Raw genomic sequence first — 26,893 nt, 5'->3', positions numbered from 1 at the left:
GACGTCTTTCATCTTTATATTATGATCACATGATCATACATATATGATCAAACATATATATGATATATATCATATATTTGGAGGAGGGGAGGGAGAGAGAGAAAGAGGAAAGAAGAGGAAAAGATGAGGGAGATAGATGACAGACAGGAAAAGAAGAGAAAACAAGGAAATACGTCACCTGAGAAGTTTCTCCCCCATGGAAAGTAAAGACACTTTCCACTCCCAGAGGGCCCCTTAGGGCACTCACTAAATGCCACCTCGAATTACTATTTTGTGCATCTTTTCTCTCCTAAACTCATTGTTTTCTTCTCCACAGTACCTGGGTCTTGTGCCTTCACTTAAAGTGAAAGTGAAAGTGTTAGCTGCTCAGTTGTGTCTGATTCCTTGTGACCCTATGGACTGTAGCCCACCAGGCTCCTCTGTCCATGGAAATCTCCAGGCAAGAATACTGGAGTGGGTAGCCATTCCCTTCTCCAGGGGATCTTCCTGACCCAGGGATCGAAACTGGGTCTCTTGCATTGCTGGCAGATTCTTTACCGTCTCAGCCACTAGGGAAGTCCCGTGCCTTCACTTAGAAGATGCTAAAAAGATATTGGTTGATTGATGTAACAACAACCTCTCCAACATTCAGAGATAAAGGGAGAGGCAGCGAATCTAGAAATACCCAGCTTAATTATACATTGATAGGGACCTACTAACAAGGTCCCTTATGAGTAATAACTTAGAATTAACATTTAATGCTTCTTTAAGATTGACCATTTTACCAAAGGAGAATACTATGTACAGTTCTAATTGTGCCATTAATTCAGAAGATTATCCTAACAGAGATGGTAATGTACGTCTGAAATGTCATTTAGTTGTTTTTCCTGTAGACCGAACAGATTTACATTTCGTCTTACTGTAGGATTACCATGGAATAGAAGTACTTATACTAAAGTTTAAAGATGAGAACACATTGATACAGTGTTCAATCTACATTTACCTATTTTAGCAACATATCTTCTAATTTGAAATCTCAAAATTATTTATTCATTATAGAAAATTGTAAAAATATCAAAAGATGAAAAGGTTAAAAAAAATCATCCATTTCCAACCGTAATTCCTGCCAACCCTTTTTATTTTTAATGCAGATTGTAGATTTTTTTTCGTTTTGATCATTACATTTATAGAGTTTTATACTCATTTTTCACTTTATTTTTTTCAACCAAATGTCCCAACAGGAACCAGTTTAATGTGGCAATTATGATTCAGAGAAAACTAAGTTAAAATTTGCCTCTACCCCCTACTGACTTGAGTAATTCATTTGGTTGCTCAGATAGTAAAGCATCTACCTGCAATGCAGGAGACCTGGGTTCCATCCCTGGATAGGGAAGATTTCCTGGAGAAGGAAATAGCAACCTGCTCCAGTATTCTTGTCTGAAGAATCCCATGGACAGAGGAGCCTGGTGGGCTACAGTCCAAGGGGTCTCAAAGAGTCAGACATGACTGAGCAACTAACACTTGGACCCTGAGTCTCAAGTTTCTTTTCTGGAAGATAGTAATAATAATATTTGCCTTATAGATAGGCTTAGAATAAACTCTTGTTCCAGCAGATGTCATGTCATGATTTAAATTTTATAAATATTTTTAATGGTTTTATAAGATATTTGGAGCATATTTAGCCACAGCTTTTAACCATTTCTGGTTTTTAGACATTCAGATGACATTCAGTTTTTAACAGTTTACTATTTTAAATAATTTGCAAATATTGATCTTGCGGTGGGAACTTCAATTCAATTTTAGATTTACTCCTTTGGATTGATTCCAGAAGTGGAATTATTATATTAAAAAGAAATTTGATGACTCTTGATATGTATAATTGAATAACTTTTCAAAAAGACAAAACCAGTTTGTTTCTGGCAATCACATATAAGAATTCTCATTTCATTGCATTCTATCAGGATTTTTTTTTTTAATTTGAAAATTCAATAGGTAAAAACTGCTAACTTGTCTTAGTTTTCATGCCTTTGATTATTAATGAGGTTGAATACGTTTTCAAGGTATTCAAAAGCTAGTTTTGTCATTTTTCCCTTTTAAGAACCATCTATTCCTATCAGCAAACGTCCCTAATCAAATACTCTGCTTACCAAGATTTAAAATGTTCCTTAAAATGCTGTACAGCTTTGGCCAGCATGTAGCTAATGAAGTCGGAACTCTCAGCACTTTCTTCAAGAGGGATGGTGAGTGTGAAATTAGAGGAAGGCAGAATGCTTATGTCTATCATCTTTTCATCTTGTTTGGAGAAATTTCCTTCGTGAACACCTGGAACTACCTAAGAAGCAGGATCATACAATAAAAGGTTATTAACTTTTAGCACACATTCAGGATTAATTTAATACCATGTTAGTCAGGATAGGCTAGGTTGTGCCTGAGGTAACAAATTAGTCCAGCATTCCAGTGGCTTCATACAACATAATTTATCTCTCGCTTATGTTACATGTCCCAGCACAAGGACTGTGAACCACCAAGATGTTCAAGACCCTGGTTAAGAGAGGAAGATCATGTCAGTCTGTGGTAGCACGTGTAACAACATATGGCTTTCTTTGTACCCTCAGTAGGGAAAGAGAATGCATAACCACACGCAGGCTCCTCTCTATCTCAGTCTACAAACAACTCTTCATTTTTGTCCGTCTCATTGGCCAGATCTTAACAAATGGTATCACTTAACTGCAAGAGAAGCTAAACAGTCTGAGTGAGTGGATGGAGTATTTGGTGAGTGCTCCTTCCCAGGAGGTGCTAGCGGTAAGGAATCTGCCTGCCAATGCAGGAGATGCAAGAGACGTGGGTCTAATCCCTGGGTCATGAAGATTCCCTGGAGGAAGGCATGGCAACCAACTCCAATATTCTTGCCTGGAGAATCCCATGGACAGAGGAGGCTATAGCACATAGGATCACAAAGAGTTGGACACAACAGAAGTGACTTAGCACACACACTGGCTGTGCCACAAATGGTAATGTGATACACCAAGTTTTATACTGAGTTTTTGTAGCAAATTTACACTTTATGGTTTTATGTGTAATTTTTGTAAGAACCAGTCATCCGAAATGCACATCATTTACTCTCTTAATGAGTTCTCAAGTGTATATACTTTGACTTAATTAAATGAAACTGTAATGACATGCAATTGTAATCTAAAGAGAATTATATTGAAAATATTTTCAAATATACCTCCTTATAAGAAAAAAAAAACAAAATATTAAGAAGTCAAATAAAAATTGGTGATTTCTTGACTCTAGTTTACAAAGCTACCATAGCTTTCCTTTTTTGCCTTTTGGTAATTAAATAAAACACATTGAATTAGACATAAAGCATCTGTGTCTATCTCAATAAATAATTATAATGCTAATACCCATGTAACTGCAACCTAAAGCACAGAGCTTTTTTTACCTGCTGGAATTTGTGTATTTTTCACAGAAGATTCCTCTTCAGTATGTGCTGTTTTATAGATTTGTACTTTCGATTACATGATGAACTAAGAGTTGTCTTAAGAAAAATAACTTTTACAGGCAGTTCAGCCCAAGGATCCTGAAGAAAAATTGTTTGACCTTGAACCCCAGTTCTACCATTTACTAGCTGTGTGATCTCAGACACGTTGTGTAGCTTCTCTGTACCTTATCTGAAAATTTTGTAAAACAATTATACTTACCTTATAGGAACACTGAGGGTATTCAATTATATAATACATGGGGAAAGTTCTTAGAATATTGCCTGACAAATAGTAAGTGCTTTTTAGTGGTAATTATTATTAGAAAAATGTATCACCAAAAATGATGTGATTTTACTTTATATGGAGCTTTTTGTATGGAAATGCCTTTGTTATGAATATCAACAAAATTCTGCAAAGAAATTACCTTCAATTAAAAAATAAATACATTTAAAATATCAAAAATTTTAGTTAAATCAGTTAATGTTACTCAGAGACACTAGAATGGAAGCAAATAAAGCATAGAATGGAAATCTTGATGATGATAAAAAGAATTAAATACTGCCTCTACTCTTCTGAAGATTGAATACACCACTAAAATTTTTCTTAAAATTTCATTTTTCCCCATTCCTTACAAGAATTTTTATCCTTAAACTAAAAGTCTGTATTTGTCAGGATGAACACATATGTCAAAATATGTCAAATTATTTTATATCCTAAGGAATGATCTAGCTAATGAAGTAACAGGATTAGAGAGTCAGCAGGAATTGACAGTGGCTTTCAAAACCTTTTGACTATGGTCTGTGGTTACAAACAAGTTTGTTACCATGACTCAAAAACACACGTCTAGAAAACAAACTTATGATAACAAAGGGGAAAAGGGGGAGGGATAAATTAGGAATTTATCTATATATAAAATAGATAAATAACAAGGACCTCCTAGAGCACAGGGAACTACTTTCAATACCTTGTAATAACCTATAATGAAAAACAATCTGAAAAGAATATATTTATAAAACAATAACTTTGCTGTACATCTGAAACTAATGCAACATTGTAAATCAACTACACTCCAATAAAAAGAAAAAAGAAAAAAAGTCTTATGTATAATGTGTGTGTATGTGTGTGTGTGTTAAGTCACTTCAGTCCTGTCTGACTCTTTGTGACCCTATGGACTGTAGCCCACCAGGCTCCTCTGTCTATGGGATTCTCCAGGCAAAAAAAAAAAAAAAAAAGAATACTGGAGTGGGTTGCCATGCCCTCTTCCAGGGAATCTTCCTGACCCAGGGATCGAACCCACGTCTCTTGTGTCTCCTGCATTGGCAGGCAGGTTCTTTACCACTAGCGCCCCCTGGGAAGCCCTGTATGATGTATCCACACATATAAACAGACATATGGAAATGAAAGTTTCATGACATACGCGTCTGACTTATTAAATACAATGCACTCTAATGTTTTTTTCTTCTAGTCTGTCCTATTCCGTTTTCTGTTTGTTTGTTTTGTTTTAATGTGCTGGTTGTGACTCTAAACTTATTTCTCAACCACTGACCTCGTAGTTTGAAAGACAGTGACTCACTAGGATACAAGATGTCAGGTCAGATTGCCAAGAAGCAGAGCCTCGGCGTCTGACACAGTGATTTACGAAGAGTGCTTTCAGGTAGAGCTTTTAAGGGGATGAGGCAAGCAAGACAGAGAAGAGGGAGAAGCTAATTCAGGAAGTGGCTTCAGGTGAGCTCCAGCCTCAGCCTGATCCTGAGAGATAAGTGGCTCCAAGGACAACCCTTTGGAGAAGGTTGCAGGGGTGAGCAGTTAGCATCGGTCTGGGGAGGGCACTAACATTACATGCTGCACAAAATACTGCACCTCCGATAGCTCTGCCCAGTGATTCCTGTAGCCAGGTCTTTTTAGGAGCCCACCAACACCAGCCTCATCAGGAACCACTAGCCTGTGCATCGTGTATTAACGTCATATGTGTGTGTGTGGAGTCGGGGAGCATTAGGAAAGAAATTCAACCACTGTTTTATGTTATGCAACAGGAGTTATTGATGAGAAGTGGGAGAGATATGGTACAAGTGCAACTTAAGATGGCAATCTGATTATTTGTGAATATTAATATAAAAATGTGTTTAATTCTCAAAGTAAGTCAGCAGCTTATTGTGTCAAAAGCTGGTGAGAGCTATAATTTACAGAGCTCTTGTTTCAGATAAGGAATCTATACTCATCACTTTACAGGCACCCATATTAAAGTAGCTATTTTTGTTCCCATTTTCCAGGTGGAATTTTCCCAAACTCACTCAGCTGATAAGTTTCAGAGCCAGCTTTTGAACTCAAGTTTCTTTACCTGAAAATCTTCTCTCTTAGAAACAATATTGGCCAGGTTTCTTCAAGGTTACCTGTTTCAGTTATATCACACTATAGCTCTCTGTGAATTATAGCTATAATTCACACTATATATAGTTCTTATTAGAATTAGCCATCACTGGGGGCTTCCCTGGTGGCTCCGGGGTAAAGAATCTGCCTGCCAATGCAGGAGACACAGTTTCGATCCCTGATTTGAGAAGATCCCATGTGCCGCGGGGCAACTCAGTGCATGCGCCACAGTGACTGAGGCCACGTGCCCTAGAGCCTGTGCTCCTGAAGAAGAGAAGCCACTGCCATGAAAAGCCTGCACACTACAGCTAGAGAAAACCCCACACAGCAAAAGCCCCTGCATAGCCAAAGACAAATAAATAATACTGTAAAAAGAATAATAAAGTGCAGATGATTAAAACAAAGAATTAGCCATCTCTGGATTAGAAAGTATTTTGTGTTTTAAGTTGGTTTTCTCTATAGAGTGTCTTGTTTTCTAAAGGCCATGCACAAGTCAGCCTGAGTACAATCACAATGTATGAATATCCTCCTGCAGCTTGTTGTCAAATTCAGATGGAATTAATAAGAAACAGAAAAATCAATGTATGCACATGTAATCTCCATATCTGTTCTTGGCTCTCCATTACCTTTATGAAACTGAAGATGTTCTCGCTTCCTGGGGTCTGGCTGGCCAGCTCTGTTACCCAACCAAACTGCTCTCTCATCTTCTCCATCAGATACGTGGTGTCCTCCAAGTGATGCTGGGTCATCTGGAGTACCTGGGCATACTGCTGATTGGATATGTTGACCAACTCAAGGGCCTCATCCGCCTTTGTGTATAGTTCAGGAACAGCAGGGCAGTCTAGCAAAGAAGGAAGTAACAGGGTAAAGGAAAAGGTCCATGGGCTTTGGAGTTGGGTAGTGTAAATTTAGGGCCTTCCCAAGGAGGCCTGGCGTGCTGTAATTCATGGGGTCGCAAAGAGTCGGACACGACTGAGCGACTGAACTGAAGTGAACTGGTGGCTCAGCCCTAAAGAACCCGCCTGCAATGCGGGAGACACAGGAGACACAGGGTTGATCCCTGTCTTGGGAAGATCCCCTGGAGGAGGGCATGGTAACCCACTCCAGTATTCTTGCCTGGAGAGTCCCATGGACAGAGGAGCCTAGTGGGCTACAGCCCATGGGATCCCAAAGAGACCTACGTGACTAAAGTGGCTAAGCACACATGCATGAATGCTCAGCAGCAAAAAGGAAAAAAAAGGATTGTGGATTTAAGTCCCAGCCCTTAAGCTTTCTGTTTTCAGCCTTTTTGACCATGAGTGAGTTTTCAACCAGGTTCAAAGGGCATGAATGAAATAACACTGCAAAGTGCCTGAGCACAGGGTCAACACACACTGAGGATTTAGCAAATGTGCCTTTTCCTTGTCTTCCTTTCCTTAGCATCTCTGAAGGTCATTAGGACTGCTCCCTGATACTCAGGTCAGGACACATGGGAGTGTGCACTCCCCTGCCACCTGGACGTTGAATGTGCCATCTTCAAAGTGATGTGTCTCGTTGTCCGAGGAAGCCTTTAAGAACGGTTTAGGGTTTATCATGCTCTCTCCCCTGACAGTGGAACTGGTTTTGCTCCGTATGGTGGAGGCTCCATCCTGACACAGAGCTCACACAAGCTGTAATTGATGAATCATAAATGGTATCACCAATTCAATGGGCATGAATCTGAATCTGAGCAAACCCCAGGAGATAGTGGAGGACGAGGAGCTTGGCGTGCTGCAGTCCATGGGGTCGCAAAGCATCAGACTCGACTGAAACAACTTAGCACGCACGCATGCACATGCATTTGAAAAGTAATTCAAGAAAATATTTTGAAAACAAAGGGAGTCACAGTTAACAAGATATAGTATACATTTGAAAGGAGATCCAGATATTCTTTTAAAATGTCTTCATTTGCAAGTTTAGAGTTGTTAACTTTTAAAATAGTGATGTAAATTTTCTTTAAATTATGCCGGAAGAAGGTGGTGACTTCCCTCATGATTTTAGGCAAGGAGAATTCTACAAGGGATTCTCATTTACTCTTTCAGAGAGTGGGAAAAGATTTCCCTAAAATAAAGGTGAAACTTACTGTAAAACACAATCACGTGAGAAAGGAAAAAGTAGAACTATCTCTATTCACAAATGACATAATTTTGTAAACAGAAAAATCTTAAGGAATGTCTTTCGTTGTCGTTCAGTTGCTAAGTCATGTCCAACTCTTTGTGACCCCAAGAACTGCAGCACACCAGGCTTCCCTGTCCACTATCTCCTGGAGTTTGCTCCAATTGAGTCCATTGAGTCGGTGATGCTATCTAAACATCTCATCCTCTGCTGCCCTCTTCTCCTTTTGCCCTCAGTCTTTCCCAGCATCAGGGTCTTTTCCAATGAGTCAGCTCTTCACATCAGGTCGCCAAAGTATTGGAGCTTCAGCTTCAGCCCTTCCAAAGAATATTCAGGGTCACACAGGAACTATTAAAAGTAATAAATCAGGAAGGTTGTACTTAAACATACTGTCACCTGATGACTGCTGTAGGTTTAGTTAAAATCCATCATCTCATATGTTAATAGATAAAATGAAAAGAAAAGAAAATTCTCCTGTGATGTGAATTCTTAGGATTTACTCTTTTAATTTTCCTGTATATCACACAGCAGTGTTAGCTACAGTCGTCATGTTGCACATTACATCCCAGTACTTACTTATCTTGTAACTGGAACTTTGTACCTTTTAACCACCTTGCTCTAATCACCTCCCCAGCACCCTCCCCCCATCTTCTCTATTATCTTGTGACAATCAGGGAGAGATTATTCTTCAAGTGTTTCACTAGACATAAGGAAGTTAGTGATACATCAGTGGGACGTTTGAATTGGACTATTCTTATAAGAGGTCAGTAGAAGGGAATGGCACCCCACTCCAGCATTCTTGCCTGAAGAACTCCATGGACAGAGGAGCCTGGTGGGCTACAGTCCATGGGGTCGAAAAGAATCGGACACGACTGACCAACTAACACTTCCACATTAGTGTATACTTTTCTGTTATAAAAATTTCTGTGTCTGTGTGCAACCTTGTAATTCTGGCTTGAAGCACAAACACTTGAATAATGAGAATCATAAATACTTCAGACATCTTACTTAATTCTTGAAATACCTGTGTGTAGTAGCTATATTAGTTTCATTTTCCCAATGATGAAACAGAGGTGTGGAGAGTCACCCAGTGAGCAATTCTGAAGAAATTAGACCCCCATCTGCTCTAATAAAAAGCTTGAGTTATATTTGATCTCTTGCTCCAATTCTTAGCCACACTTTTTAGAATTTCCTTCCCTTAAAGAAGCAGAAGTAGAGGAATCAAAAGTTCTTCTTGGCCTTAGTAAGAATATTTGTGTTGAGGCCCTAGTAGATGGGAAGTGACTTCAGTTGGGGAAGGGACTTGAGGGTCAGAGGAAAGTGAGAAGGGCCAGTGGAGATCATTTTTCTCCTGGGGAAAGAATGAAAGGTGGATATTAGTCAGGTCTAGGATGTGACAGGCTGCTTGGGGCTTGTGAGAAGCCACTCAGTTCAGTTCAGTCACTCAGTCGTGCTGGACTCTGTGGTGACCCCATGGACTGCAGCACACCAGGCTTCCCTGTCCACCACCAACTCCTGGAGCTTGCTCACATTCATGTCCATGGAATTGGTGATGCCATCCAACCATCTCATCCTCTGTCATCCCCTTCTCCTCCCACCTTCAATCTTTCCCAGCATCATGATCTTTTCTAATGAGTCAGTTCTTCGCATCAGGGAGCCAAAGTATTGGAGCTTCAGCTTCAGCATCAGTCCTTCTAATGAATATTTGGGACTGATTTCCTTTAGGATTGATCTCCTTGCAGTCCAAGGGACTCTCAGGAGTCTTCTCTAACACCACAGTTCAAAGGCATCAATTCTTTGGTGCTCAGCTTTCTTTATGGTCCAACTCTCACATTCATATATGACTACTGGAAAAACCATAGCCTTGACTAGACAGACCTTTGTTGGCAAAGTAATGTCTCTGCTTTTTAATATGCTGTCTAGGTTTGCCCTAGCTTTTCTTCCAAGTAACAAGCATCTTTTAATTTCATGGCTACAGTCACCATCTGCAGTGGTTTTGCAGCCCAAGAAAATAAAGTCTGTCACTGTTTCCATTGTTTCCACATCTATTTGCCATGAAGTGATGGGACCAGATGCCGTGATCTTAGTTTTTTGGATGTTGAGTTTTAAGCCAGCTACCCTTATTTAAAAATTAAGTTGGCCAAAAATTTCATTTGGGTCTTTCCATAAGATGTTACTTATGTATGAAATTTTTGGCCAATCCAATACTGAATCACTAAATACAGTTAGTAATTAACCCACCAACTGGAAGAAGTTAATGTCACTTAAAAAAAACAAACAAAAAACTCACTTGGCCAAAAAGTTGCTTACACAATGTGAAAACTTTTTCCTGGATGTTTTTTTTTTTTTCTCTTTGCATTAAAAAGAAAATAATTGCCTTAATTTGCCCAGAGATCTCTTTTGCTCACTTGAGTGTTTGGTCCTTAGCCATACATGTTTTTCACGGGAACAACAAGGGAGTTTCAAAAAGAGAAAAAAGTGAGTTGACCTACTTTTGAATAAGAGTCTACAAACCTGCGCAGAGCACCCCCAGGTGTCGCTGAGCTTGCGAAAAAGTGCTTGAAGGGAAGTAAATGAATCCATGATGCTTGTAAAAGTGAGATTCTGACCTCTGATCAGAAGGCAATTGAAATCCTGAGAAAATAATAATCACTTACCTGCCCAGAGGTAATCCTGACATTTCTGGCATCTTGCATGAAATTGGAGGCATTCGGACGAGTTCTGGCCAGGTTCTCCACACAGCCCTCTGCCCCGCACAGGCCACGTCGTGGAACTCAGTCCACCGTGGGCAGAATCTGCAAGGAACACAGCAGTTTCACACCAGTGTCATCAGAGTCTGAACTTTAAAGGCATGAGTGCGATGACATTTCTCTTTCTAACCAGCACTTTCAAAATCTTTGTTCTGTATTCAATTGCAGGCGGGCATACTGGTGTAACCAGTTGCTAAGACAATTTGACATCTATTAAAAGTGCCCATATCCTTTAATCCAGTAATCACATTACTATTAAAATATAATATTAATATTATTACTCATCATTACTATTATTACGACTTGCCCCAATTCCAACCTCCCACACAGAGGTTCATGCAAATAATTTTATTTTCAGGCAGGAATCTTGAGGAATTATGAATAGTCACTATCTTTTGGAAGAGAGACTTAAAGGGGTGGGAGAAGGCAGCTTTCATTTATTTTGTTCCTTTGAATATTTGAATTCTTTTAAATTTAGTGTGTCTTAGTTTTATCATTATTATTTCTGATGTCACTGGTGTTAACTAAATAGGGAATTATAAGCCACTTTTCTTTTTGGGCTTCTGTTAAAATTTTTTCTAGTAATTATCCTTGGCAGAGGATAAGATGGTTGTATGGCATCACTGACTCAATGGATAGGAACTTGAGCAAACTCCAGAAGATAGTGGAGGACAGGGAAGCCTGTTGTGCTGCAATCCATGGGGTGCAAAGAGTCAGACATGACTTAGCAACTGAACAACAACAAATTTTAACTTTTTCGAGCTATAATTCAAATGTGTACTGGAGTTCCAGAGATATTAGAAATGTCTGTTTCTTAAACTAGATGTAGGTATTTATGACTTTTTTTTTTTTTTTTTTGCATTTCACATATATAATGTTATGAACAGTAGTTCAAAGATTTAGGAAAACATCTAAAGCAGATCTAAACATCTAAAAGAACCTTTTTTTTGTTCTAGAAGAATTAATCGTCCATATAAAAATGATGATAAAAAAGGAGTGCATGCAACAGAAAATTGATAATTCCCAACTGTTTCACACTAGGAAAAACTTATTATTAATTGGTAACCTGATGATATTCTGTTACATTAAATCCTTGATGTTAAACAATGAAACATTCCATTTTGAGATAAGTTGTGAAGTTTATTGTTTAAAAGCCTACCAGGCATTTGCTAGATCTTCTGGCGGGTAAAGCAGCACTCCCTTTGTAGAATACCAGTCATTCTTCCCCACTCCCTATAGATTTAGTGGCATCTCCTCTGGCCCCACAGAACCCCCATGAGTTCTACGGTAGAACATCTCTGCCTAATGTGCTGGTTCATTTTTGTCTTCTCTGTTAGTTTCTGAGTCCCTCGAGAGGAGGGATTCGGTCTTATCATCACAATCTTGTCATTCTTCTATACCTTCTTCTGTCATCTCAGTTACAACAAGGTTGTGTAACTGTCCACTGATCTGTTTTCCTTTCTTTGATGCTTAGTGCTCAGTCGTGTCCGGTTCTTTTGTGACCCCATGGACTGTAAGCCCACTAGGCTCCTCTGTACATGGGGATTCTCCAGGTAAGAATACTGGAGTGGGTTGCCAGGCCCTCCTCCAGGGCATCTTCCCAACCCAGGGATTGAACCCAGGTCTCCCGCATTGTAGGTGGAGTCTTTATCGTCTGAGTCAGCAGGGAAGCCCTCCTTTCTTTAAACTGAACTCCTAAAAGTTGGGAGCTGTGTCATCTGCATCATAAGCTACCCTTGTCTTTTTTGCAGCATCTAGATTAATACCTGCTATATTCAGGGGTGGCAAATTCTAGGTCTTTATGACAGCCATTCCCCATTCTATTCCCATGGCAGTGACCCATCACCTCCCTTCAGCCATGCCAACACAGAGCCTCAGGACCCCTTCTAGGCAACCCCTTCATCATTTTTATATGGGTGATTAATTCTTCTAGAACAGAAAAAGGTTCTCTTTAGATGTTTAGATCTGCTTTAGATGTTTTCCTAAATCGTTGAACTACTGTTCATAACATTATATATGTGAAATTCAAAAAAAGAACAGTCATAAAGTAAATACCTACATCTAGTTTAAGAAACAGACATTTCTAATATCTCTGGAACTCTCTGGCTGTGTGGAGAACTTGGCCAGAACTCGTCCAAATGTTTCCAATTTCATGCAACATGCCAGAAATGTCAGGATTACCTATGGGCAGGTAAGTGATTATTATTTTCTCAGGATTTCAATTGCCTTCTGATCAGAGGTCAGAATATCACTTTTACAAGCATCGTGGATTCATTTACTTCTCTTCGAGCACTTCTAGTAATCATCTGTTCTCCCAGCTTGCCTGTTTCCTCTAGGGGAAAATTAAAGACAGTAACATTCTCCAGGGCAGGATTATAACCCAGATCACCTGGCACCCAGCGCTGTGTGAACCTGCTACACTACACCATTTTATCGAATCTTGTTGTGTAGTCTTTTAGTCGTGTCTGACTCTTCTGTGACCCCATGGACTGCAGCCTGCAAGGCTCCTCTGTCCATGGGATTCTCCAGGCAAGAATACCGGAGTGGGTTGCTATTTCCTCCTCCAGGGATCTTCTGGACTCAGGGATCAAACCCGCATCTCCTGCTTGTCTGGAAGATTCTTTACCACTGAGCCACTAGGGAAGCTCACTCAGAGAGTATATTATTGATGAGAGACATGTAATAGTTTGCTATTGCTGTTGTAACCGATTCCACACATTTAGTGCCTTGAAACAACATAGATTATTTTACAGTTCTGTAGGTCAGAAGTCTGAAATGGGACTCAGTGGGCTAATGCGAGTGTTGGCAGGGCTGATCTTTTCTGGAGGCTCTGGGGGAGAATCCATCTCCATGTCTGTCTAGTTTCTGGAAGTCACCACCTTCCTCTATTTTCATATCCAGCAAAGTAGGGCCAAGTCCCTCTCACTCTGCCATCCCTATCAATGCTTTTCTGCCTCCTTTTTCTACTATTAAGAACTCTTGTGATCTCACTGGAGCCACCTGCTGCTGCTGCTGCTAAGTCGCTTCAGTTGTGTCCGACTCTGTGCGACCCCATAGACGGCAGCCCATTCTCCAAGCAAGAACACTGGAGTGGGTTGCCATTTCCTTCTCCAATGCATGAAAGTGACAACTCCAAATACTCTCTCTGGTGTTTTTTTTTTTTTTTTTTTTTAAGTTTAATTTTTATTTATTTATTTGGCTTCACCAGGTCTGAGTTGCAGTACACAGGATCTTCGTTGCTGAGTGCAGGATCTTCATGCCGGCATGAAGGATCCAGTTCCCTGATCAGAGACCAGACTCCGACCCTCTACACTGGGAGTGAGAAGTTTTAGCCACTGGAGCACCAGAGAAGTTGCACTCTCCCTATTTTAAGGTCGACTGATTGGTAGCCACAATTCCATCAGCAGCCTTACTTTCCCTCAGCCATGTAACTTAACATTTTCACAGGTTCTGGGGATTAGTGGAGAAGGCAATGGCAACCCACTCCAGTACTCTTGCCTGGAAAATCCTATGGACGGAGGAGCCTGGTAGGCTGCAGTCCATGGGGTCTCGAGGAGTCAGACACGACTGAGTGACTTCACTTTCGCTTTTCACTTTCATGCATTGAAGAAGGAAATGGCAACCCACTCCAGTGTTCTTGCCTGGAGAATCCCAGGGACAGGGGAGCCTGGTGGGCTGCCTTCTATGGGGCTGCACAGAGTCGGACACGACTGAAGCGACTTAAACAGCAGCAGCAGCAGCTGGGGATTAGGATGTGAGTATCTTTGGAAAGGGACTTCCCTGGTGGCTCAGATGGTAAAGAATCCGCCTGCAATGCAGGAGACCGAGGTTCCATCCCTGGGTTGGAAAGATCCCCTGGAGAAGGAAATGGCAACCCATTCCAGTATTCTTGCCTGGGAAATCCTATGGACAAACAGCAGGATTTCTGGAAGGAGCTTTTTTCATTTTTCATCAAAGAACATACCTGTCCTTGGCCTAATGGTCCACAAAGATAAGTTCAAGGAAACACAGATTCTCCTTGTGGCCCACATGACATCTCTCATTTCTGAGACGCTGGGTCCCACCCACTCCACAGAAGCCCAAAGAAGGAACCTTCTCCTGTGTTACAACATAAAGCAAGGACTTCCTTGGTGGTCCAGAGGCTAAGACTGCACTCCCAACGCAGGGGCCTGGGTTCAATCCCTGGTCAAAGTTAGATCCCACATGCTGCAACTAAGACCCAGTGCTGCCAAATTAACTTAAAAAATATAAAGCAGGATTGTTCTTCCAACATAGAATATCAGGGGGCATGAGTGGTACTGGTAGAAGGCAATTCTTATAAGTTACAGAAGTTGCTATTTCTGTAGTTTGGGGTTTGTCTGTGAGCACCGAATCTGGTTTTGTGCACAAATGTTGTGATTTAAGGAACTACAGTAGCGATGCGGAGGAGGCCGTGGAGGGCCCTAAATGTGACCTGGTTTTACATGGCACTAAAGCATCTTCCTTCGGAGAAGGCAATGGCACCCCACTCCAGTACTCTTGCCTGGAAAATCCCATGGATGGAGGAGCCTGGTGGGCTGCAGTCCATGGGGTCTCGAAGAGTCGGACATGACTGAGCGACTTCACTTTCACTTTTCACTTCATGCTTTGGAGAAGGAAATGGCAACCCACTCCAGTGTTCTTGCCTGGAGAATCCCAGGGATGGCGGAGCCTGGGGGGCTGCCGTCTATGGGGTCGCACAGAGTCGGACACAACTGAAGCGACTTAGTAGTAGTAGTAGTAGTAGTAGTAGTAAAGCATCTTCCTTAACTGGGAGCTGAGGAGCCTGGACTGATTTTAAAGAAACCTCATGATGTTCAAGCAGAATAGAGCTGAGTGTCTGCCCAAGTTTTAATAAAGAAGGCTACCATCTTTTTAAAGTTCTCACCTTACCAGCATTTTCTTTGTCAGCTTTGAACATTTGCTTTAGAAAGAAAAAACAGCCCCACAAAGCTCTTGACAAAGACAGGAGAGGGCTGGTGTTTGGGAGACCTCAGAGTCTCTTCTAAGGGGCTATGAGACTGATTATCCATTAACCACCTCTCTTGGAAACATTGTATGACGACTTAGAAACAGTTACCATTTCCAAAGCTAAATAAACTTAACTTTAGTGTAGATATCTAAGTAAAAATAATCTTTTAATACTTGCCTTTGTCTTGTTTGGATAAGTCCTCAATGGCCTTCAGCATCTCTGTAACTGTTGCGCTGACACTTTGATAAACAGAGAGGCTGAAATTACAAAACAGCTGGAAGAAGCTGGGAATGTCCCAACTCTGCATAGGATGTGCTTTTTTTGCTGGCTCTTTGGAAAAAGCTGGAAAAAAGTAAGGCTCCATGGAGTCTGTGTCTGACATAAAGTATGATTGAAAAGCCAGGTCAAATTCTTGCTGCATCTGTTTGAAGACGTGAAAGCTCATGTTATAGAGAAATCCCACATCCACGGTCAGCTGGCTGAACACATTCTCTATCTGCATCAGCTGTACATCTTCCTCAGTGAACTTCTCACCAACAGGGAGCTCTTTTTCATCGTCTTCATGGAAAGGAAAGAGAAACTGATATATCTTCCGGAAAACCCGTTCAATCTATGGGGAGGGGTGGGGAACAGAAATGAAATAAATGTATTTTCTTCCAGGACTATTTTTTATTGTAAACTTTAAAGTCAACTTACAGAAGTCATTCCAAATCAAGAACAATCCTGGGCAAACTAGGAAGAGGTGATCCACTTCAAGATCACTACTCATGTACCTGGCTTTGGGGCTGCCCCAGTGGCTCAGTGGTAAAGAATCCGTCTCAATCCAGGAGCCACAGGAGATGCGGGTTTGATCACTGGGTCAGGAAGATCTCCTGGAGGAGGGCATGACAACCCACTCCAGTATTCTTGCCTGAAGAATCCCGTGGACAGGGGAGACTGGGGGGCTACAGTCCATGGGGTCGCAAAATTAGCATACATGTATGCACCTGGCTTTGACTTTGATTATGGAATAGGGTCTGAAATTCCTCCTGGTTTCTCTTTGCCTACCGAAAGACCTAAGAAGGCCAAGTTTTCAATACTGTTGACAAGCCACAGCCCTTATGTACTGGTGGTGGTTGGCATGCATGGTTTTAGACCATGTTGATTGCCTGAAAACTGTGAAGGCTCCCGTCTTTCATTTCTGCCTTAGTGTCTCAGGTTTCTTCCCCACCTAAGTGGGATGTTATTAGTGTCCTCCTACTCTCCTTGGGCTCATGTTTTTAAATTAGTCCATGGAGAGAAGATCAGTACATTTGCACTGAGCTATGGATCCTTTCGGAGAAGGCAATGGCACCCCACTCCAGTACTCTTGCCTGGAAAATCCCATGGACAGAGGAGCCTGGTAGGCGGCAGTCCACGGGGTCGCACAGAGTAGGACATGACTGAGCGACTTCACTTTCACTTTTCACTTTCATGCATTGGAGAAGGAAATGACAACCCACTCCAGCGTTCTTGCCTGGAGAATCCCAGGGACGGGGGAGCCTGGTGGGCTGTCGTCTATGGGGTCGCACAGAGTCGGACACGACTGAAGCGACTTAGCTTAGCATGGATCCTTTTTGTTGTGGTGGTTGTTCAGTTGCTAAGCTGTGTCTGACTCTTTGCAATTGGCTCTTAATACATCTAAATAGGTTACTTAAGGATATTACATATTACCAGTGATCAAAGCCCTCCTTGGCTGCAGTCAAAGGAATGAAGCTCTAATTATAGAATTTCTTACTCTTTGAGGGAGATCTTCCAGGAATCACACCATGTTCTCCTTCAACTTTGTGACATTTAAGATCATGCCAGAGTTGCCCTTGTATGAAAGTGATGTGACCATGTTGTGTGTTTTGGAACATAACAACCATCGACCATCACTGCTGGAACACCACCATCCACCCCGCTACCCCAGTTCTGTTCAAAGAGTTCTCCAGGAATCCTTAGAGGACTCATCCCTTTCTCAAAAAGTAAACTGGGTGGATCATCTGCCTCTCTCTTTGTCAGCTTCTGTTTACCTCAATCCAGACACAGAAACAAAAATTTAAAAGTCCAAGTAATTGTCCTAAGGTTACACAACTATCACAGACAGGAATGGTCCTCAAAGCTCCTGACTTCCACCCAGTGCTCATCCAACATATTCTGCTGTATCTGAGACTGGCTACAAAAATAGAGCAGATGCAATTAACAGTGGAGGCAAATGAACTTGGCATATGAATTATCCTAGGGGTTTCTCCCTCTGTAATTGGGGATGGCACTGCCAAGCCAAGAACAGACTCTAATTAGTGCATGCTCTGACAGGGAGGAGGATTTCACTGTGTTTCATACTCAGCCCACTTCTTCGAGGGGGAGGGCCAAAAGCAGAGGAGCCTTTTATGGGTCAGAGCTCATCCTATTCAGGTCACCGCCCTCTGTGATTCTCTCTGCCCAGAAGAGAGCCCAAGGGAACAAGAAAAGAAAACATGCCAGTCCTATAGGACATAGATTGAGATAAAGGGGCCATGAATGTGGGCACGTGTGTGTGTGTGTGTGCACACGCATGTGTGTGCTGCCACAAGAAGGCAAGCCCATTGAAGAAAAGATTCAGGAGGCAGAGAATGCCTTCAAAGGTTTGGCCTCCAGAGAAAACAAAATCAAAGCAGGTTGAAATCAGAAACTATAATACTATTGCTCAGAATGTAATTCGGCAAATATTTATTGAACACCTACAATGCTTAAATGAAGGCAGATAAGATATGGTTCCTGCCCTCATAGAGCTTACAATCTAGCATGAATAGGTTCACAAATAACAAATAAAAGGCAGAAAGAGGGTATTTCTAAGAGATACAAACAGTGTCATGAGAAGGGGGACAGACACTGGGTGGCTGTTCTAACTCATAAATTACATACCCACCGGTGATTCATACAGGAATATGAAGGCTAGATTCCAGGTTGCAAAAGGTCACTATCAGATCAGCCATCTCTATTCTAAATATTAACATAAATTACTTTTAAAAAGTAAGCTGAAGCAGGTACCTTAAGAACTTAGCAATCTTGAGTTCTGCTTTTCCCTTACCGTGGATTTCATAGAGGACCAACTGCTTTGGCAGGTTGTATAAAATCTCATGCAGTCACTTTCCAGGCAAGATTTGCATTCGTCCCAGGAACCCATCAGAGACACCTGGCATAGCCTTTCTTCCTCTTCTAGATGTTCTTGAACTTCATTCATAAGCTTCAGGGCCTCCTAATTAAAAAGTAGAAACACACCCTATTTTCCATTTCATGACTTTGTGTGCTATATCTTAATTGATTTCTCACTTTACAAAATGTGCGTATTCTAAACTAAACCTCATTTCTGCTACAAATAAGCAGCTGATAGATTTACCCGGAATCTCTCAGTTAAGAGAAGGGCACCTCTTGATCCCTACTGAAAACTGGACACTTCTTATCCACCTGTTTATTTATACATTCAACAGCTGTTTATTGAGAGCTTGCTATGGGATGGGCATTCGCTGCTCATGAGTAAACCAGCCACAAAGACACAGCCCTTGCTCTGCAGAATGCCTAATTGATCTGCTTACTTATCTGTCTTCACTTCTAATCGTTGGAGGATGTGAAGATGGAATTTTAAGGCTGACAAAGTTGACACATTTATCTCCTTCATTTATGCTGCCTTTAATTTTTATATGCTCTTAAACACTGCCAGAAAGCACAACTCTGGTACATTACATCAAGCCTTCGCAGTGAGTTGCATTCTAATGGCAGAGATGCTGTGTTCTCAGCAGCTTTGTGTTTCTCGTCCATATTCCGAGCACGCCGCCTGGCGGTGCCTGCTGTACTCGACCAGGTCCCACCCAGCAGAGGTGACACTGGTCCAGAGAATGTCAACCCCGCCCCCAGAGCTCCCTGCCAGGCCAGCATCCCATAGACCCCCCAGGCCTGCCTGCAAGAGGGGACTTCTGCAAACCGGCTCCCTCAAGGCCTGAGAAGTAGCTCAGGGGAGTTAGGGAAGCTAAAAGACGCGTCCATAAGAGGAGAGCCTTAGAGCTGATGGCGACTCCCTTAAGTGGAAAAACACGAGTGAGCACAGTTTCTAAAACCAATTTAGTGCATAATTTTACCTACTGGAAAAGAAAAAGATAAGCACCCCTTCCTGGCATATTTAGCCCCAAGAAACAACTGGGCAATGACTATCTCCCACATCTCTGCTAAGCTTGGAATTTTCATCTCTTCTAGTGGCAGAATCCTGGGGTTAAGCCAGCTGTCCTTAGCAGCATGCCATATAGGAAACCGGGCCGGCCCCCAGCCTACCAAACAAACCTCGTGATCTAGACAGGCTTAACCTATCTTTTGGGGCTTTGCAGAACAATTATGGAATCCTGCAACTTCTTAAGAAAGCTTGTTCCACCAGGGGAGGAAACAACACCACCCAAATTTCCTCAGTCTTTTTTAAATATTATGCTCATTGTCACAGTAAACCAAAATCCCAGTATTTCCAATTACAAACTACCCTCACTGTGGACCCTTGGGCAAATTTTTAATCATCTCTGAGCCCATTTCCTTTGTAGCGAACAGGAATACTCGTAGGATCTACTTCTTAAGTTTTCATATTGAGACAAGCAAGCAAGGCACCTAGCCTGTAATCATCTGATTTGCTTTCGCTTACCTCCAAGAGCATAATGAAAACCAACGGCCAAATCACATGGCCCAAGATTTGATAGTGAACTGTTGCCCCAGAGGAAGTAGATCTTTGGTTTAGGAATGTCCTGTCCAAGCTCTCTGCTTCGTCCAAATGTCCCACCCAGCGATAGATTTCATATTTAGAGTTGTCTTTCTGCAGTCAGTTTACCAAAGTCCCACCCAAACCTGGACAGGGGTGCGTGGTGTGGAATCACTTGAAGGGCTGCTTTAGGGTTTCCCACTTTAGTAAAAGAAAGCTTTAGATGCTCCCACTAATATAAAATGGGCTTCCCAGGTGGCACTAGTGATAAAGAACCCGCCTGCCCATGCAAGAGGCGTGGGTTCAATCTCTGGATCTGGAAGATCCCCTGAAGAAAGAAATGGCAGCCCACTCCAGTGTTTTTGCCTGGAGAATCCCATGGTCAGAAGAGTCTGGTGGGCTACAGTCCATAGGGTCACACAGAATCAGACACAACTGAAGCACACACGTATTAAACACAAACAGGGAGAAGCTGAGGAGGGGGACTGAGATCATGCCAGGTTACCCGAGGATGGATGGAGTTTTTTTTTTCTGGGAGACTGGGATGTCCACCCCATATCTGCAAATTCATAATTTATGTAAAGTATCCTTTACTTTAGGTTTAAAATCATTTTAGGAAGGGAGACTTCGGGTTAAACAGATTTTTCCTTTTTAAAATGACATTTTGGGACTTCCCTGGCAGTTCAGTGGTTAAGATTCCACGCATCCAGTGCAGAGGGTGTGGGTTCCGTCCCTGGTGGGGGAACTAAGATCCCACGTGCCGTGTGGCATGGCCAAATAATGAGATAAATTTGAAAAAATAAAATAAAATGAATTTTTATGAGTGCCCATACTTCAAGACTATAATTCAAGGATTTAAAAAATAGAAGAAATAAGTCTTAAGAAATAATAAAAATTCCACTAGCTCCTGAGATTCTACAGCATCTGAAATGGAACTAACGCTTGCTGACCTCACACTGAGCTTTCTTTTCATAGTTTGTGCTGCCTCCTTGGCTCACCAGGAGGCCAGGGAAAAGGAGTAAAACAGAAAGTCCTAGGTCCCGAAGGCACAGCGCCAGCTCACTTTCTCCTGGGTCAGTAATGACAGGGTTGGGTTAACACATTAATTAACATTTCAAAACTCAGTTTCCTTAGCTGTAAAATGAAAATGATGGTTTACCCAGACGCTGGAAGGATGTGATAATGTGTTTTATAAGGGCCTGTAAATGATATCTAGTGTGGTTATTCCTGGTGGTCAGACTCACGAGCCCACCAGGGAGGAATCTGGCTTAGAGGAGCTTCCCCATTTCTTCATAAGGAGCAGGTTTTGATTTCTTCAAGGTCTTTTGCTGGCTGCTGAAAGGAAGGAGGGCTTGCAGCTCCTGCTCAAGCCGTCTCCTCACCAGGGACCCTGTGTGGCTGCACAATCAACCAGCTGGTGACAGGCTGACTCCAGCTCTGAGGTCACAGCCTGTGACATAGCCCTGCTTCAATGGCTCAGGGGACACCCAATGGCCACAGTGAGTGCCAGGAACTCCCTGGAGCTGGTGTGAAAGTGTTAGTCGCTCAGTCATGTCCAACTCTTTGTGACCCCGTGGACTATAGCCCACCAGGCTCCTCTGTCCATGGAATTCTCTCCAGGCAAAAAATACTGGAGTGGGTAGCCATTCCCTTCTCCAGGGGATCTTCACGATCCAGGGATTGAACCAGGGTCTCCTGCATTGAGGGTCGATTCTTTACCATCTGAGCCACCAGGGAAGTCCTGGAGCTTGGTGATTCCCACCTTTATAGATCTAGGTCTAGAGAGGAGATATTAGAACTTCTATTTATTTTTTAATTTAAAAATCAACTATGGGGAATTGTTTAATGGGTACAGAGTTTTGGTTTTGCAGGAGACATGGGTTCAATCCCTGGGTTTGGAATATGCCCTGGAGAAGGAAACAGCAACCTACTCCAATATTCTGGCTTGGGAAATCCCATGAACAGAGGAGCCTGGCGGGCTAGAGTCCAGGGGGGTCTCAAAAAGAGTCGACATAACTTCATGACTAACAAACAAAAGAGTTTTGGTTTTGCAAAATAGGAAGAATTCTGGAGCTTGGTTGCCCAACAATGTAAACGTATTTAATACTATTGAGCTGTATTCATAAAAGTGGTTAAGACAGCAAATTTTATGATATATATTTTACCACAATTAAACATTTTTTCATGAAAATAAAGTTTAAAAATGTGGAAGATCTGGGTTCAATCACTGGGTTGGGAGGGATCCCTCCTGGAGGAGGGCATGGCAACTGATTCCAGTAATCTTGCCTGGAGAATCCCCATGGACAGAGGAGCCTGGCAGGCTGCAGTCCATGGGGTCGCAAAGAGTCAGATACGACTGAGCATCTAAGCACAGTATGCACTCCCAATTTTAAAATTTAAAATACTTTGCAAATTATTTTTGTTATAGTTTTGACACCCTCTTTGATTTAAGGGCATGTTGAAAATAAATTTTTTAAAATTTAACTATTCTGAGTGTGATGTTAATCGTTATTGCCATTAAACTATGAGCCATGCAATGTCTATAATTTAGAAATGTATTGACTTTATACTGTAACATATGAACAGTTTTTAATATGGCCCATGGATGTCTGAATATAATGTATATTCTCCATTGATAAGGTATATAGTTTAGACAGAAACTATTAAGTAAAGGTACATGAATTAAATTGATGAGGCTGATATACTATTTCACAGGCACTGGTGCTCGTGCCAGGCCATTGCCTGTGGCCAGCTGTGCGTGAGGACCCTGGGGAAGAGGAACTCTGTACATTCCAGAAGCATCGACACTGGTTGCCTCTGTTCACTTGGAGCCAGTTGCAGTGAATTGCCATTTAAGAGGACTCAGGTAAGTGAGGGCTTCCCAGGAGGCACTAAAGGTAAAGAATCTGCCTGCCAATACAGGAGATGCTGCAAGAGATGTGGGTTCGATCCCTGGGTCTGGAAGATCCCCTGGAGTAGGAAATGGCAACCCACTCCAGTATTCTTGCCTGGAAAATTCCATGGACAGAAGAGCCTGGCGATGTGACCGAACGACTGAGCACAGGTAAATGACAGTTTTTAACTACTTTAAACTAGCCCTCACTAAAAGGGCAGGAGACTTTAAAGGATTCTTGGGAAAAAAAAATAACCAGCAGATTAAAAAATATGAATAACTCCTGCTCAGGTAGATAAGAAATAATGGCAGGGCTAACACTTTTTCATTATGAGCTCTTTGTTGGCCTTGTGTCAGTAAAAATGATGATCTAAACAGATTTGGCAATAAGCTAAAATTTTTTCAAAATATGTAGAAGATTATTTGAAATATGGACTTGGTAGCAATTCATGTATCTAATTTATAAATAAATGAAAATGCATATATTCAGGAGTGGATGGTAACAATAATTACAGTAATAAGGATGGGAAAGAAAAAAAATTTTGTAGACCACTGATCTGGTCCAAAACTTCCAAACATTTTTGACTTGACATTCCAACTCAAAAGGCACCATGAAGCAGTTTTAAGAAAGTAGCATTTCCCAACTAGCATTGAATCCTCCAAACACCTGCATATGGAGTCTTTCGAAGGCATAATCTACAAGAAATATGTTCTTTGAAGAAATTTGAAATTTTCTTCAAAGTCTTCCTCCAATAGGGTGGATTTCCAGAAAAACTATGTTTAGGGTAAATAAATTATCTCTCCACTGCATTCAGATGTGCACTATTTATGGTCCAGACATATTTCTGAACAGTTGTACAGTTGTCGTTGTTGTTGTTTTTTAGGCTGCACCGTTCAGCATGCGGGATCTTAGTTCCCTGACCAGGGATCAAACCCATGGCCCCGGCATTGGGAGTGAGGCATCTTTACCACCGGACGTCCCAGGACAGGTATGATTTTCAGTGACTGTACCTGCTTTTCTTCTCTGCATTTCTTCAGTGTTCTCATTAGTTTGCTATGTTCCTCCTCTCTTCTTTCCATCAGGATTTTCATCTGCTTCATGCCAATCAAAGCCTTCTTCACCTCTTCGTCTACGTCTATCTCCCCAGCCTTGGAAAAACCTAAAAGATTATGTTGTAGTTTTTTCCTTTAATATCTGATCAGATTATAGTGTATCAGAATACAATGAGTTCCAGCCATTAAAAAGAATGAAATAATGCCATTTGCAGCTACATGGATGGACCTAGAGAGTGTCACATTGAGTGAAGTAAGTCAGACAGAGGAAAAATACCATATGGACATCCCTTACATGTGGAATCCAAAGAGAAATGATACAAGTGAACTTATAAAACAGAAAGAGGCTCACAGACTTAGAAAACGAACTCATGGTTGCCAGCAGAAGGGTTAGGGAGTTTGGGAAGGTCAAGTACACACTGCTATATTTAAAATGGATCACCAACAAGGACCTACTGTACAACACATGGAACTCTGCTCAATGTTAGGTGTCAGCCTGGATGGGTGGGGGGATTTGGGGGAGAATGGATACATGTATATGTATGGTTGAGTCTGTTTGCTGTTTACCTGAAACTACCACAGCATTGTTAATCAGTTACACCCCAATACAAAATAAAAAGTTGAAAGTTTTGTAATAATAATAATACAAAGAATACAATGAGTTTACCAGTTTTTTGTGTACCCCCAGCAGAGGCTTAATTGTTTTTTTATTGCATCAGACTCCAAAAGCAGATCACTATGCTTGGGCTATCAGCTACCACATGGAGGGGGCTACCCGCGCCCCCCACCCCCACCCCAAAGGAAATACCTTCTGTTCTTCACTTCTGAGCTTCCAGCCAAGTCAGAGTTCATTTAACCCCATCTTATCATTCTCCTCAGAGCCTGTTTTCATTTACCCAATTTTTTCTTTCTTTCCCTTAAAACCCAAGTGTGTTTATATTAGAAGAAAACATTGAATTTTCTTCACAGACAATTTATATTAAATGCCCAACTGGGAACCTCAAACAGAGAGAACAATTTCCCTTTCTTTCAGCTTCAATTACCTTCCCAGGAGGCATCAAACCTAGAAAGTATCTGGTATAATGCAAGATTCTTTAATAACCTCCTGGATGTCTCTAACACCCCTTTAAAAAGCCTTTAGTGAGTATGAAATTCATCGTTTGTCATACTCTTTTCACAATAGCCAACGTGGCCGCCAAAGGAGCTTAACCTGGCCTCCAAATTTATTTACAGATCCCCAAAAGGAACATTTAAACTAATTTATTTTTCTAAGATAGGCACCCAAAGCTATCTCGGCAAACAAAGGCTCCAATTTAATGAGCACAGACCAACCAGATTCGATGTCGCTCTAACCCATCCTTTCACGGTCTCACGAATAACTGCATGGATGACTTTAATTGTTTAAATGTTTCAAATGCTAGCAAAGAATTTCACTGTTCGTTAAAACCGTGCTCAGAGGACACCGAACATCTGGATGAACCCAAGCCGTGCAGCCTAAGACGTTGGCAAGTTTTATCTCTGTGATGGCGAACATCTGGAACTGTGAACCGTTCTCAGAGACACAATTGGAATTTTCTATTTTTAATCCAGATGTTTGGCGTCTTGTCTTCTTGGCTTAAGAGCCTGGAGAACGTCTCCCTGTGAAACTAGAGGGCGTTCTGAATGCGGTTATCTCTCAACTGTAAATCACAGTAAGTGCCAGCAGGACATGGAAACAGGCAGACGGGACACGGTGCAGATAAAGATACCAGACATTACCCTTCGGGTCTTCACGGATGGAAGTTCGGTCCTTCCCTGTAGGCGCACACTGACAGTCTCTCAGCTGCAGCAGATACACGATAAACACCAAGATTGGCGGCTTCATGTTTCCGCCGTGACTGCGAAGGAAGGATAAACCTGTATCAGATGCCTTCCGTTTAGTTTCTGTTGGCATCAGTTGAAAACACCTGGTGAGTCAAAGCATTTTTCTGTCGATTTTTCTTTATGACTTTAGACAATGCATGTTGATATAGTTGAGACATAAGGAAACTTGAAATCTAAATAAATTCTTTGAAAAGACAACCCAAGTCCCTCTTTTGTTTGCATTCTTCATGGCAGTTAAATAAGGTCTTCATCTGAAGCATTTGAAATTTAAGGCAACCAAAAGTATGGATCCCAGCCCCGCAGAATCCAAATTTCATTTTATTTCCTTGTCAACAGTAAACAACCCCAAACACAGAATTAGCTATGTCAGAGGGGATTGTTTTTTCTCCAAAATTCTCAGGCCATAAGTAATTTTTAACCTAGATGGTTCACTACTTATTTTTTTTTTATGAAAGCAAGAACCCCTCAGATTTTTCTCATATATCTTATAAACGACATCAGATAAATGAATCCTACACAAATTTTTTTCTTCTCAGATAATAAATTTCCTTTTATACAATTAGTTGTAAACATTGCCGGTAAAAACATATGCTTTCACAGTTATATCTCTAGATTATCTTAACTCCTCCCAAAAAGGATATTTATATTTTTATATATATATTT

At 41.5% G+C, this 26,893-nt stretch overlaps 1 protein-coding gene across 1 annotated transcript; it reads right to left on the bottom strand.

Annotated features, from left to right (window-relative positions):
• Positions 1–1,467: 1,467 nt before the first annotated feature.
• CLUL1 (clusterin like 1) lies at positions 1,468–26,380 on the bottom strand. The gene is made up of 7 exons (XM_027526267.1): positions 26,126–26,380; positions 24,326–24,474; positions 18,778–18,945; positions 15,885–16,317; positions 10,625–10,762; positions 6,461–6,675; positions 1,468–2,311 (listed from the first exon to the last, which is right to left on the bottom strand). Exons 1-7 carry the CDS (start codon positions 26,298–26,300, stop codon positions 2,123–2,125), a joined length of 1,467 nt encoding a protein of 488 aa, XP_027382068.1. The 5' UTR covers positions 26,301–26,380; the 3' UTR covers positions 1,468–2,122.
• Positions 26,381–26,893: the final 513 nt, after the last annotated feature.

The sequence above is a fragment of the Bos indicus x Bos taurus genome, chromosome 24 (assembly GCF_003369695.1).
Source record: "Bos indicus x Bos taurus breed Angus x Brahman F1 hybrid chromosome 24, Bos_hybrid_MaternalHap_v2.0, whole genome shotgun sequence".
NCBI lineage: Eukaryota > Metazoa > Chordata > Mammalia > Artiodactyla > Bovidae > Bos > Bos indicus x Bos taurus.
Note: the sequence above shows the minus strand (reverse complement) of the source record. Positions and strands in the feature narration are given on the sequence as shown.

Excerpts from the sequence above, each read along its gene's own strand:
- CLUL1 (XM_027526267.1), bottom strand. The coding sequence starts at position 26,300 with ATGCCAACAGAAACTAAACGGAAGGCATCTGATACAGGTTTATCCTTC. Across the intron at positions 18,946-24,325 it reads AATGCAGAGAAGAAAAGCAG|GAGGCCCTGAAGCTTATGAA; the intron begins GTACAGTCACTG and ends CTTTTTAATTAG. Across the intron at positions 6,676-10,624 it reads TCAGGATTACCTCTGGGCAG|ACTGCCCTGCTGTTCCTGAA; the intron begins GTAAGTGATTAT and ends CTTCTTTGCTAG.